The sequence below is a fragment of the Rhyacophila brunnea genome, unplaced genomic scaffold (genome assembly GCF_057557595.1).
Source record: "Rhyacophila brunnea isolate RB1 unplaced genomic scaffold, BYU_Rbru_1.0 scaffold_11, whole genome shotgun sequence".
NCBI lineage: Eukaryota > Metazoa > Arthropoda > Insecta > Trichoptera > Rhyacophilidae > Rhyacophila > Rhyacophila brunnea.
In genome coordinates this window covers 36,050,466-36,065,006 of record NW_028232763.1, presented here as the reverse complement: position 1 = coordinate 36,065,006, position 14,541 = coordinate 36,050,466, and the positions used below count along the sequence as shown (strand labels likewise).

Here is a 14,541-nt window from a genome sequence, read left to right as displayed (position 1 = left end):
GATATGTGGGAATACTGTCCAAATTGTAAACAAAAGTAACACTTCTGGGAATGGTACCAAATATACGCCGGATATTTGAGCAAATTGTGATATTATAAACGCGCACCATGCTGATTTGATTACCTAGCAATGTATGTTCAATTAAAGTTTAAATACCTATATGACAGTAGGTATAAGTACTTAATAAAAATCAATAGGCTAAAAATGGACCCTGATATATTCAGTAATAATAATAACCAAACGTGTCATGAAAAATAATCCATTATTTTCATATCTATAGCTATTTAATGGTGGTTTTTCTTCATTAATTTCCATGAAATAGGCACTGAAAACAATTACAATATAATAAATATATTAAAGTGATAAAAAATGTCATTAAAATTAACTTACTTTTTCTCTAATACTACTAATTATTATGTAATTATCATAATATTATGAATAAATTAATTGCTTGTGTCATTTATAAAAGAAATCATTCATTAAAAAAGACACCAATTCATATGAATAGGAAACATTTTCATGTGTGGTAAACTTCCTTCCTCTTTATTTATCAAGTTTGAAAATTTTCTCAAAATGAACAACTGAATGAATATTCGGAATTAATAAATACTTTTGACTTTACAGTCTTTACACAAACACATTTTAACACAATTGTACAAAATAGCACTTCTTTGATGTCCAACAATATTATTAGGTAATATTATGACTATAATTCGGATTTAAATCTAAACAATCAGTTAGCTTTGTAGAAAAGATATTGTGTCATTATTTGCCACACCATTTTCTCAATATAAACAGCTTTGATCTAAACTATTAATAAGATATCCGTAGTTATTACAATTTTCAAAGTAACATCAACACATTGAATTTGGTAATTGACCCGCAATTTGGAAGAAATTGCAATGTATATTTCTACCTACGATAAATTAGTTACAATTATTATTATTTAAAGATAATCTTTACTATTAAATCAATGCTGAATTAATAAGAAAACTATTTATTGCATAATATCAAGAAATATAATTTTCTAGTAGCACGAGATTTTTCATTGTCCAAATGTGAATTTACTCCATAGAGTAAGAAATTAGACATTTCCTCGAAGTCTTGGAACAAGAGCATCATAATGACATAAGTATCTACCCTACGATTTTCCCGGCATAAACCTCTGATCTACTCCAAATTCTCCATTTTTTTTAAATCCCCTTTGTGCGTGTTGGAAGGAGCTTGCACAACACTAAATCGTGTAAAGATATATTTTACAACGTTTTTATTAGCTCGTATTATTATTTGTCCGGTGGTTGTTTATCCAGTACAAATCTTGCAATCGATTTTTAACTATCTTCCCGACTAGTTAGACATTTGACACTTTTAGAATATATCAGAACACGATGCCAATGCATTCTTTTAATACTTTTTGTCATCTTTAAGTAGAATTGAATTCATTTTCAGTTAATTCTGTTTTGTATGAAAAGTTATTTCGGAAGAAATCCGTAATCCAATCCACTATTATTGGTTGCTAAGTAACTAAACTATTAATATATACGTGCGTTACTATGGAAATCAACATGACATTTCAGTATTCTATATTAATTGTTTGTTTGTTTTTTATTTACTTCATATCAAGTACAAGTTTGAGCATAATAATTGAACGGAAAATTTAAAAACGTTGTATATAAAAAGTTCTTTTTATCTTGTAATTATTTTTAAATAAGATTGGTTCGAAGTTAAAATTTAGTAAAATATGTATTGTGTGTAGGTAGGGTATAATAGAAAAAATAACAAGTTTATAAAAAAAAATATTAATATTTACGTAGATACTTTGTAGAACATCATTTTTCAATACGGAATAAAATATAATTTCACAAATGAGTCGATAGCTATTTCGATTATTATACCATTATCAAGGCCATGTACCGTATGACATTGGTTTTTGGTGGCAAGTGAGATTTTTTACGGTATCTTAATAATAATTGTATAAGTACATTATTCGTAACTTATTATTGTTGTACCTACTTTACATTTAAAAAGTGTAGTTAAAAAGCCGTTTAATGGTGAATTTTAATGATTTCCGTATTAACGCCGGATTGATGTTATATGTTTTTTATTATACCTACGTCGATTGTGTTTCCAGTATACGTTCGCGAGCTTCGAGCGCTTCGTCACGAGCGAGATAGAGAAAACGGGCGAGTTGAATACCTGGCCGGTGGATAGTCCGCCGCGAGCTCGGAAATGGATAAAAAGACGCTAAAGCAGGAAGAGAAAGCGGGCCGGCCCCTGGCCTGCTGCTCCCGCGACTCCGACTCCTCGCTGTCTACCGCGGAGGAGGGGATCAACACCATCTCCAAAGACCCGCCGAACGTGTTCGCCCAGGATGCGTTCCCCCAGGACGCGCCCTTCGATAAGCTGGATCTCAACCAAAATCAGCTATTGCTTCAAGAATTCAAGTTCTTCAAGCGGAGGCCGGTCGACATAGAGTTCAGGGACGTCAAATTCTCCGTGCGGGAATACAAGCTGATGAAACTGGAATGCAGTAAGTGAACTACATTATTTAATTTATTTGTTATTTTTCCTTAGTCCTATCCCGTATCTTCACCGTAAACCATAAGCGATGGATTGTATTTAGTGACTTTTCTAAAATTCCCAAATCTGGTTGATGTGAAGTAAAGGCAGGCCAGATTGTGGGTGTCTTTAACGGCCCACATGCTCAGCGTAGGTCAAAATGGAGCTTTTATGGTATTTTCAGAGCATAACCCTGGACATTCCTTAAACGTTGTAGATAATCTATTTATATAATTTTGAATCCTTATTATCCTTTATATTTATTTTAAACATTTGAAGACTGCATACAGTATTTTTATTACATAAAATAGTATTCTTTTAAACCTCTCGCTCTAATGTTTTACAATATAGTCATATTTCAGTACGTCTATATGCAGTGGTTTGATGGTTTTGTAAATGCGTTTAAAAATTAATAAATCTAAAAAATCTTAACCTAACCTAACCTAAATAGATTCCACAAAAATTAATGTTTCATTTTTCTCCTGGCTGTTCTGTTTTGTCATGTTCTGTTTTGTCATGTTCTGTTTTGTTATTTTCTGTTTTGTCATGTTCTGTTTTGTCTTGTTTTGTTTTGTCACTGTTCTGTTTTGTCATGTTTTGTTTTGTCATGTTCTGTTTTGTCCGGTTACCCAGCGCCACAGACCTTCACGTAACTAAAACCACCACTGTTTGAGAGTATGTTTAGTGGAAATGCTCTGATATTATCACTTGATTGTGTGTACATTAAATTAAATATTTTTGGCGTTTTTGTCTGTTTAAGGTAGTCGAAAATAAGTAGGTACTTAATAAAATATGTAGGTAGATAGGTAAGTATCTAGCAAATTTGAAAGTAAAAATGAAAAGTCTGTTAAAGGTGGCAGTTTGCAGTGGCGAAGGCTCCATACTAAGCGATTATTTAAAGCTTACCTTCTATTTTCAAGTATTTAATTTAAATAAATAAATACCTATCTATATTGTAGGTTATAATAAAAATATTGATTGTCATCTATCGTCGTTATTTATAAGTAGAGCGTTTAATTTAGTCAAGTTCCGAATAAAAAATAAATGACGGAACGTCACAACGTGAGTGCTATTTTTAGAATTATTTCAACGATAATCCAAGCCGAATTTTCTACCGCAATTCAGTTGCCAACTTCATGCATGTCTGCGTTTTTGTTCCTGACTCGGAAGCGTAAACAGGACAAGCTTATGCGCTATGTTGATTTGTTTATTGTCTATGCTTATCTTTTAAAGCAAATAATAAATAATAAGGATGATTAAAAAAAATAATAACTATTGTGTTAACGATCACATATAATTTATAAATTGTTATTAAAAATAAATATTGTATTAATTCGCGATTATTATTTAGGTTTCTTCAGTCATAGACAAACATAACATGCTATTCACAGTTCATGTCATTTTGACATTTCAAAGCGGTGATAAAGGTTTATTTTTAATACAAAATTCAATGTGTTACTGTGTTTTGAATGTGGATAAATTATCTCATATTGTACCGAAATCATTCGCCAGTGCTTTAAATATATAAGTATTTATTAAATTGTATAGTGTCCCGATAGAAAATGTGCGAACGATTGCATTTAAAAAAAATCATTCCCGAGATTGACGTTTCTTCAAAAATTAAAAATTATTAAAGCTTGACCTTCCAAGGGGTCATTTAGATTTGAATACAGCAAAAAAACTTATATTAGACATTTTCACAACAATTTATATGATAAATATTTGTTTTTAACTGGCAGTTATACATTAAACAAACTTTTTTGTTGGCGATGCGTATTGTTTGGTAAAGAAAAGTATGCGTGGAATTCTACTGCCAAAAGTGATTTAAATAATTTGACAAATTCAGCGGTGAAACCTATGACCAGTGTGTCGTTGTCATTAGTGTGCACCTATTCATCAGTAGTAATATCGTAAGTATTATCTTCTTATTTCCCGTAAGTTACCTGACAAGTGTGCTCTTTTTCTCTGATCTCCACAGCTTATCTCTTTCCAAAAGTCACCCTTCGCCACTGGCAGTTTGTCTAGGGACGCCACTGATTGGAATTCCCAGATATGTATTTAATTGAATGTGTTTCTCTTGCAATTTTCAATCGAAAGCGAGGCTTCTTTGCAAACCAGTTTGGTATTAGATTTACCATCTCATTTGATCTTCACCCCAAGTAATTCAAAATAGTTGATTTAAAAATCATGTATTAACTCTGAGGTGCTCTTTAAAGACACATACTTATTATATTATTACGGTAATTTTACTATTTTATTTTATGCTGTTAACTTGTGACAGTATACGCTCACCGACACAAGTTTGAATTATTAATACTACCGCATAAGAAAGACAATTTATTATACTAAATTAATATTGTTGCTTGATGAGACTAATTGTTGGCAATTGAATTTATATTAAAACATATCGACCGTTTTTTACTTTGATTTCACCTTTTAGCATCATCAGACACGGTATAAAATTGTCTGAATCGTTTTATTTTTGTCAGTTGTATGTTAGATAATAATTAATTGTGAATGCCACAGGATGTTTACTGGGACGTTTTGACACTTCTCATTGTCGAAAACAGTAGAAATAACATACTTATATAACCTGATTGTATAATAATTTGTTTATGAATCAAAATTGAATCAATTCAAACAAATTGAATTAAATCAAATCAAACAAAAAAATCCTAATGAATAAAAATTGTTAAATGATTTATTTTATCCTGGCATTTTACATGTCATTATAATATTAGTAGGTGTATTAGGTATTTAGAATCATTATTTTTCCTTGATTATAATATATTTATTCCGTTACCTGAGCAGGTGATTTCCACTTTTAACAGTGTACATAATATGTATCATACGTATATGTACGGACATTAAGCTGTTAAGTCTGTTGATTTGTATCTAAATAATTCTGATTTAATTATAACAGACAGGAGGAAAATCTACTGCTGGAAATAATTATCTTAAAATTGATAAGGTTATAGTATTACATATTATTGCCTTTATTTGCATAATACATATATAAATTTTGTGTGTGAATAATTCTATACAAAAAATAAACAGTATCTTTTTCAATGTCATATTAATCCCAGCTTTTTTGTTGTTAGGATATTAATAAACACGTCGATTTATATCATTATAGTTTGCTGTTTGTAAAAACAAACGTATGTAATGTTATATAATATTATTTATTAATATTCTATAACAACAGGTTAACAATTTATATTGTAAATGATGATATCGACAGATAATTCATGGTGAAATCGAAGATCTGATTTCACGTTAAATCTTTTCTATAAATAGTATAAATCATATATCGTCACCGTTCAGGCAAAAGTCACCAACCCTAAAAACATAGTTTTGAGATATAGCAATTTGAAAGTTTGAAAATGCAGGAAAAATCAGATTTTAATGTTTTTAAGGTTTTATCTACATTAAATTATTTTCTCATGTCTTCTTAATAATTTCTTTAAGGTACTTTTACTTTTTGATGCTAATTAAAACATCTGGAAGGTTTTAAAGGAGGCAAGGTAGCTCAAATTATGGTTTGCTTGTTAATAATCTGAACAATGTTAGCCAAAAGAAGCATCAGTAAAACTCACCATCCATAGTATAGTGACTTTTGCTTGTATATTTATCACGAAGGATTTTTTTTTTATAGAGTCAATAATGTCTATTCACCTATAATGACTTTTGCTTGTTAAGATTTTATCGAAAGTCATTTAGTGAAAAACAAATAATTCGGATTTAAGCAAAATTTTACTAACTAATGTACCGAGGTGAGTTTTGCATCCTAAAGAACATAATTTTACGCTTCGGGTGACATACTCAACTCAAAACTGTCATTTTCAGGGTTGGTGACTTTTGCCTGAACGGTGACGATATTCTTCTTCAATTTATTCTTATATATAGTATACTATACAGTTTGTGTCTACATCGAATCGAGAAAAAAACTGAAAGAAAGACTGCTTTTACGTGAAGTCTGTCGTATCGTTTTCTTTTGCTCGGCATCGCTCTAACTACTTCATACTTTCTGTGAAAACTATCGAACTTCATGCTTATGTTTAAGGCTACCTCAGTTGAGGCATGGTCTAAAAAGATCGTGGCTAGGCGATGCGCGGATTGTTCAAATGACGCGTGCCGAACGAAATATAATTTGTCATATAAATCCAACATGCGTCCGTTTAATGTTCTATTAGTAACAATAATCAAATATTCATTGACATCGTAGTATATTCTTGGGTTTTCACCGTGTCTCCTTCTTCCTTCTTTACTCGACGTTTCGGGCTCGTTGCAGAGGCCATTATCAGAGAATTTGACATTCTTAGAGCAACGTTTACATTCACATACATACACTACATTTCATCATAAAACATATCTCTTGATAATGGCCTCTGCAACGAGCCCGAAACGTCGAGTAAAGAAGGAAGAAGGAGACACGGTGAAAACCCAAGAATATACTACGATAAAAAACAACCGTGAAAGCCTCAAACATTATATTCATTGACATGTTTTCTTTTTCAAGTAAATGGGTAACGTTTTTTAGTCATCTTTACACAATTTAAGAATTAACACCCCTGTCACCATCACGACCGAACCTACGCAACCTCCGTCAGTGTCTCAATGTCCAAAGCATTTGGTATCGAGTACGAGTGACCCAGGACAGGGAGATATAGGTATATAGAGATAGCTAACCTTCTATAGAAGACTGCACCAAGATACGAAGAAGTTTATCTATTTTAGGAGTATTAATTTGATTAATATATTACATTGGTATCTACTCTTTTTTTCTGTATTTATTGTTGTTTGTAGGTACGTACATTTTGTATATAATTGCCCCAAATCATCGGTAGTATGTGTATATTTTATTGTTGCTGATGCATTGTTTGTTACGAACAATAGCTCTTAATGCCTAAATAATTGGGTATTCACGTCTTTTATCACATGTGCTTCATATATCAACTTGGCGAGCATTTCCTGTTTTAAAATGCGTACAAAGTATAAATCTATTTGGTTATATAACATAAAAATTAAGTAAGTAAACAAAGTAATGTTTATAACTTCACGTGTATCATAAACTATCTTGTATCCTAGGCTCAAACTTCAATGCTAATATCATAAAATAAATGGCGAGTATATTACCTGCATGTACCTGCATGTACCTGTGATTTAAGAACCATGCATGGACAACTAATTTCGTTCACCTCGCTAGGGAATCCAATCCCGAGCCAAAATTCTGATCCCGGGATTTCGGGATTACGATTTGACAATCCCGGTGTTGGCATTTTTTCCATAGTTAATATAAAATTTTTATATTTACAAATTACATTGATAAAATCGGTCAAAAATAAATCTAGTATAATTTATACCATTTAAGACATTTATTGTTAATATTGTGTACGTTCAATCTTGGAAATACATTTAATGGAGGTTTAATGGAGTAAATAATATTGTAATATAAATAATAATGTGAATTTAATATGAGATTGCTGTTTCTGATAGTAAAGACTTAATGAACGGGTTAGCAAGACTTAAAATAGTAAAGCAAATCATGGTGTATGGCCTTTCCGCTTCATAAATCTAATTAGTCAGTCAAATATGAAACTGCCGTAAAACGTATGAGATCATGGTGGAATTAGGTACTTTGTTAAAAGTGCGAAACATTGTTTTTTCCAATCTTTTTCATTTTTATTAATTTATGTGAAAAAATAAAATGAATCCTCAACTTACACATGGGCATAAATCAAACTTCATTCAAACTCAGTTTATTTCTAATGTAGTTATTTGTTATTAAAAGTATTTTTTCTGTTATATTTTCGTTTATATTTTATTTTCCATAAAAATGATAAAATAATCAATCCCGAAAGTTTCGGGATTATGTTTACCAATCTCGGGATTCATAGGTATCAAAAATAGCTCGGGATCCCGGGATTGGAATCCCTACACTTCGCCTACCTTGTCAAGTTTGTGCGTAGTCGGGTGCATTCCTCTATCGGAATGACATGCGTATCCCACCATTATATTCTCAAACCGTCCCTGCATTGAACAACTTTACTGCAACTAACTACTGATGTCCGACTTCCTACTATTTGAGTCTACTGCTCGTGTTCCCAACCCATGGGTCGCGAGATGTTAACTACTAATTAATAAAACTATTTTTTATGCATTGGATAATTCGCACGTAATGTAGCATCCGTTATTAGACATATTGTATAATTTGTAAAATCTCAGAAACACCCATGCGGGACAAATATTGTTTAAAATATTTATTTTCTAATACATATATGTTTTTCAAGTAAGAATAACGTAACGTATACCTACTACATTTTTACATATTGTGTATTATTCATTAATAAAAAAATGTTTAATTCAAATTTAATCGTGATTACTAACGCCATCTAGGAAAGACTGTTTATTTTTACTTATTTTTATTTAATTAACAGTAATATAAATTAGCAGTATTTGAAAGACAAACGGAAAACCAATCATAATGTACCGAAACGATCCAATTTGGTATCTGAATAATTGTTGTGTCTGTATTACTATTAATACTAAAGGGCATTTCCTTCAGTCCAGCCCCACGTCCCTCTCCAATTGCCATGTCATACCTATAAATATGCTGTCGAGCATGTATCGTACTTGTAGCAATACTGAAGTAGGTTATTTATATTGATGTATTGACGGTTGATTATGATTACTCACGGCACGACGGCTGACGTGAGTCTGAAAGTCGTCAATACTATCATTTCAGCATTATATGCATACTAATATTATTTTATCGACTGTTTGCATAAATGCAGCAGTATCACATTCGTAGATATATCTCATTTATATACAACGTCAATTCCCATGCTGTCAAATGAGATTTTCCAATTCTCTCCGATAACAGAATTGTAACTTTTTTGATAAGGCAGCGTTGGTGGTAATATGATTAATACTTTGGATGAATTCGTTATACTTATAGCTTGATATCGATATATGAGTCGCTTAGAATCATAACACACATATTGCATTTTTGTCGTTTTTTAGTTAAATATGCCAAGTGATTCTAAATGAATTAATCTATATACCGAAAAATAGTTGAGTATTAAAAGTCAATTTAAACCATGTGAAAATTGTTGACAAAGTTCATTGTTGGTGTAATATGTCGTATATTTCAAAGAATAGAGTTTTGTCACCAACGCCTTCCTAACCAATCGGGGAGCTCTATTTCTCATAGTATGGTGTATGTTTGCAACGTTAGGAGTATTAGGTATATATATTAAAAAAAAAAAAGTTATTCGTCTCTCTCACTCATTAATATTCTAGGGAGTTCAATACTGTTCTTCTAATTACAAAAAATAGTGCTGTGTTGGTTTTTAGCGATTATCTCAAAACTTGATTTTTGGAATATGTGAGTTATGATTCTAAGCGACTCATGTGTATAATTTGTTTTGAGCGTTACGTTGAATTAAAGACAGATACATACCCCGGGGTCTCGTTTAAACGATACTAAATCCCCGGTTGACTTTAAGGACTGAGGAGTGAAGAACTAAAGTATTTAGTTGTGTACTTGGCCACAAAAAGCTAAGGTTGATTGACATCACCTACTTTCGATGGTTTTTGTGCACTGCAATTGGTTATATAAACTTTTACATTTTTTTCTTCCGAATCAGGTTAAGTTTTTAGTCTACTAGTCACTAGTGCATCATTATTCATGCCTAAACAAAATCAACCTTTTTATGGATTGTTTTTGTGAATGAATAATTGATCTTATTATAAATGCATGCATACTAATATTCTAAGTATAATTAATTATCTGCTCTCCATAGCAAAGAGTAAAGAGAAATTAGTGTCCGCATTGCCAAGAAGTCTCGGTCTGTGCTGTCGATACGGCTGCAAAAAATCGCCTATCAATACGATATACATAAAAAGAAAATGTATCGATGTCAAATTTTAAATGATTGACAGTAGAGAATGTATTAAAAACTTACCTAATTAAAATATCACTAAAAGTAAATGGTCTAGTAAGTGTTAATCTCGCATTTATAATATTTTAAAATCTGTGTAATATTATTTAATATATATAATTAACTATTTCTTTTATTCAACAAATAATTCACAAGATTTAAGAATGTACCATTCTAATTATTGAATATACATAATTTTGAAAAACACCTATGAGAAAATATATTATAACCAATAGAAAAAAATCTTTTTGAAAAAAAGTAAGACACCCGGCAGGAATCGAACCTGCATCACCTGGGCTTACGCCCCAATCCGCGCATCATCCACTATGCTACGAGGTGACATACTGACCACAAACTTTAGCTATTGGCCTTTTAATACCTGCTCATCAGCGTTCTTCCAAATCAAGCTACTATTGGCGATCGATTTTTGTTTATTAAATCAAAGTAGAGACCTACTACTTCAATTACTAACCGACGTCACGGATTTCTCCAATATTTTATGATGTAACTTACTTTGCTAATAATTTTTAATTAACTATTTCTTTTATTCAACGAATAATTCACAAGATTTAAGAATGTACCATTCTAATTATTGAACATACATAATATATAACATTATACGGGAAGGTGTAATAGCAATTTTAGGTCCAATCGGAAGCATTGATATTAGCCATTCGCCGAACTTATTAGGTCTTTGCACTCCTTGCTATTTGAAACACATTTTAAAATAATGTGTGTATTTTGAGCCAACCGCGAGGTTCGACCCCGCGACACGCGGCATTGGAGGCTGACTTTCCGACTTATGATTGGAGAAAATATTATTTTGTGCTTCCGACATATGCAATAATCGACGCTGTTCAGACAAAAAGCACTATCGACCAAGACATTGATTTGAGATATTACCAGAGGGTTGGCGCAGACCATTTTTTGAGTTGATCCGCTCCGGGACCTAATACTTAGGTACTCCAGCTCCGCTCCAGGGTCTGCTCCGCTCCGGGTAGAAAGTTGTAATACGTGGTATATGTATACAAATGTTAAAAAATAAGTAGTTTTGAAATAAGGCTTATTATTCATAATTTTCATTATTAATTGTATTAAACAAAATTTCCGGCAGTAAATCGTGTTTCATTATCTACCTCTTCTGTCAAAAAAGTGAGGTTATTTATCACTCGACAGTATTCCGTATTTCAAATAATTCCAGTGTTGTAAAGTGTCAAAATAAATAATTTGATCAAAATAATGATTTTAGGACGAAAATTTAATAATAAAAAAACATTCGGAGCAGTGGAGCACTACAAATTTTCGCTGCTCCTGCTCCGGGTAAAATCCCATTGCTCCACTGCTCCGTGTTCTTGCTCCGAGCTCCGCTCCAACGCTCTGGATATTATCTTCTCTTGGCCAGTAAGGGTGATTGAGAAATCAATTTTTAGAGGTTTTTGTGGAAACACGTTTCTTGTTTTCAGTGTTTGGTATCACTTAAACTTTAAGTAAAGTATATTTTTTCTGTATTCAATGATATATTTAACTGAAACCGCTGTTTCTATCGATAGTGACTTTTGTCAGAATAACGATGAGATAGTATTATTAATTCGACCTCAAAGATGTAAAGCCAACCATTAATAATAATTGTTATCAAAATAAATCTAAAATATTTTTTTTCATAGGTAAAAAAAACAGCAATAGAATGTAATTCAATTCTTACTTTTAAAATTATTCTTGGCCTCTACTTATTAATATATAATATAATACCTACTATTGATACAGGGCCGTTATTAAAAAAATCTTTCCGACTTTTCATGATCGGAAAGAGTGATTATTTTTTACGCTTAATTACCTGAGCCAAGTCAACTAATATTGAGATTCAGATCGGGCCACACTATGGATAAAATATGTATTCTTCTCGTGGGGAGAAACGATTCGCAGCTAAACGATGAATGTGATATTGTGATGTAAACATCGTACGCGATACAATGCTCAAAGAGCGACAGAGGCAGATGTTTTTGAGGATACCGTGTAACTAAAATGTCCTCTGGTATCGAGGATGATGGAATTCTTCGATAGTACTATAAAGTTATTCAAGGGAATTGAAAAAAGGGCTTGAGAGAGTCGGGAGCTCAGCCAACTACTCCAACGTTGGGCAAATGTGTATTATTAATTGTAGATTTTTAGCGAGTCGGGAATATATTGTATATTTTACTCACAACGCCGCTACGATGGCACCATGGGTCGCACGCCTGCCTGTACGGCGTTTGATATACGACGATAACTTCGCCATCTTTAATTACATCTGCTCGCTGCCTTTTCCAGTCACAGTCACATCCCGACTCGCTTCATCTAGGCATTGATTTGCACGTGTTTGGATTCAAATTAAATTATAGGTACTATAAATGACTAAAAGCCGTAAAATTTATTCATGTTATACTTATGTATGTAAAAAGTTTGAACTTAATTAGATTTACATTTTCAATATTTTTTGTTCCCAATACCTCCAGGACATTGACTCACCAAAGGATTCTATGAGTAGACAGACCTATGATTGTTCGTGCGTAATTTATTCATGTCAATACGGAAATATTTATTTAAAAATACTTTTCTATCGAATGATAATTGATAATAATGAATATTAAGTATTTTTTCTTAACATTTTTTTTTTCATTTACCTACATATTATGTTAACGAAATGCTTATTGATAGTTTGCAGTCGGGCCAAAACAGTATAGGTACTAAAGGTCACGCATTTCGAAAACATTTTTGTGGCATTTGTAAATGCAATGAAAAGCATCAAAATAAACTCTATACATTTTTTTTAAGTGCAAAGGTGATTATCATATCATTATCTATTTATAACTGAAAATACAAGCATGCATAGGTAATTATTTAATATCGATTTCAGTCTGAAACCCCACTATTATTAATGATATTATGAGAAGAATATTATTATTATTTGTCATTTTTTGACATATTTTAGTAAGGTCCATTCTCATACAGAATAATATCAGTATCAATATTAAAATACGTTTTAGATGTAAAATAACGATACTCGCACCGTAAATACGTCTCGTCATAATGTATGAGATCCTATTTGCTCATTGCATCAGTGTCGTTAGGTACATCCTACTAGAGGTGAGTTGGAAATACTGTCACCAGTTTGTGTACTCAAGTTTCGAATGAAACTACCCATACCCAATAAACTTATTCCAAAAAACTTGTGATGATATCATCGCGAGTCGCTGTTCTGTGCACTCGCCAGTTGGTAGACTTTTAACACTATTGACATTAAATACGCGCGAACGAGATAGCATTTGAATATAGGTATATTTTAATTTATTACTCTATTGCGTTCGAATGTATGAATAATAGGTCATACATTTTGAGTCGCAGCACAGTGGTGAGATGACGCACAGGTTTGGGCTTGTTATATACCGCTCAAAACATGTTTAAAATTTAAAAAAAACACTGTTATTCATTTTTGTTAATACGAATATTGTAACCTAACAGAAAAACAACTCATAAATTTAAAATGTGTTTAAAATTTTATAATAAATGGGACTATTGGACAAGCGGAGCTCAGCGTATTTTTAGCGATTCTATTGAAGCCGATACACAGTCTGAGTTCCCTGAGCCGATACGTATTTCAAATACTGATATGGAGTTGGTTTTAGTTTCAGTTGAGTATTAAACTTTTGTCGCATACGCACGCCAAACGCTCTATATAGTATTCCAAATACTAGTAAGTATTTTGGAACAAGTTTCTATATTAAGTATTTTTTTATACTGGTACTAAGTATACTTAGTCTTCAAAATCTACTAGTTTTCCCATCTCTACATCCTACTGCTTGTAACAAAATAATGTATCTTATGCCTACTAGCAAATGACTGAATCACATGGGCGATTATCATCGGCTCTTCCTATAGTTCCTTCCACCTCTCTTGATTTTAAAATGTTCACTCAATTATTCGTCGGCCTAGCTAGGGGGTTTGGCGTGTTTCCTGCGATTTTTAGTCGTTAGCTGGGTACAAGCATTTTTGTAAGTAGGCA

At 32.0% G+C, this 14,541-nt stretch overlaps 1 protein-coding gene across 1 annotated transcript in view; it reads left to right on the top strand.

Moving 5' to 3' along the window:
* The window catches only part of LOC147078693 (ATP-binding cassette sub-family G member 1), a 136,054-nt gene that overhangs the window by 44,619 nt on the left and 76,894 nt on the right, over positions 1-14,541 (top strand). The window contains exon 2 of the mRNA XM_085960376.1: positions 2,132-2,530. Coding sequence (XP_085816502.1) covers positions 2,230-2,530 — 301 coding nt within the window. The 5' untranslated portion in view covers positions 2,132-2,229. The remainder of the gene's footprint in view (positions 1-2,131; positions 2,531-14,541) is intronic.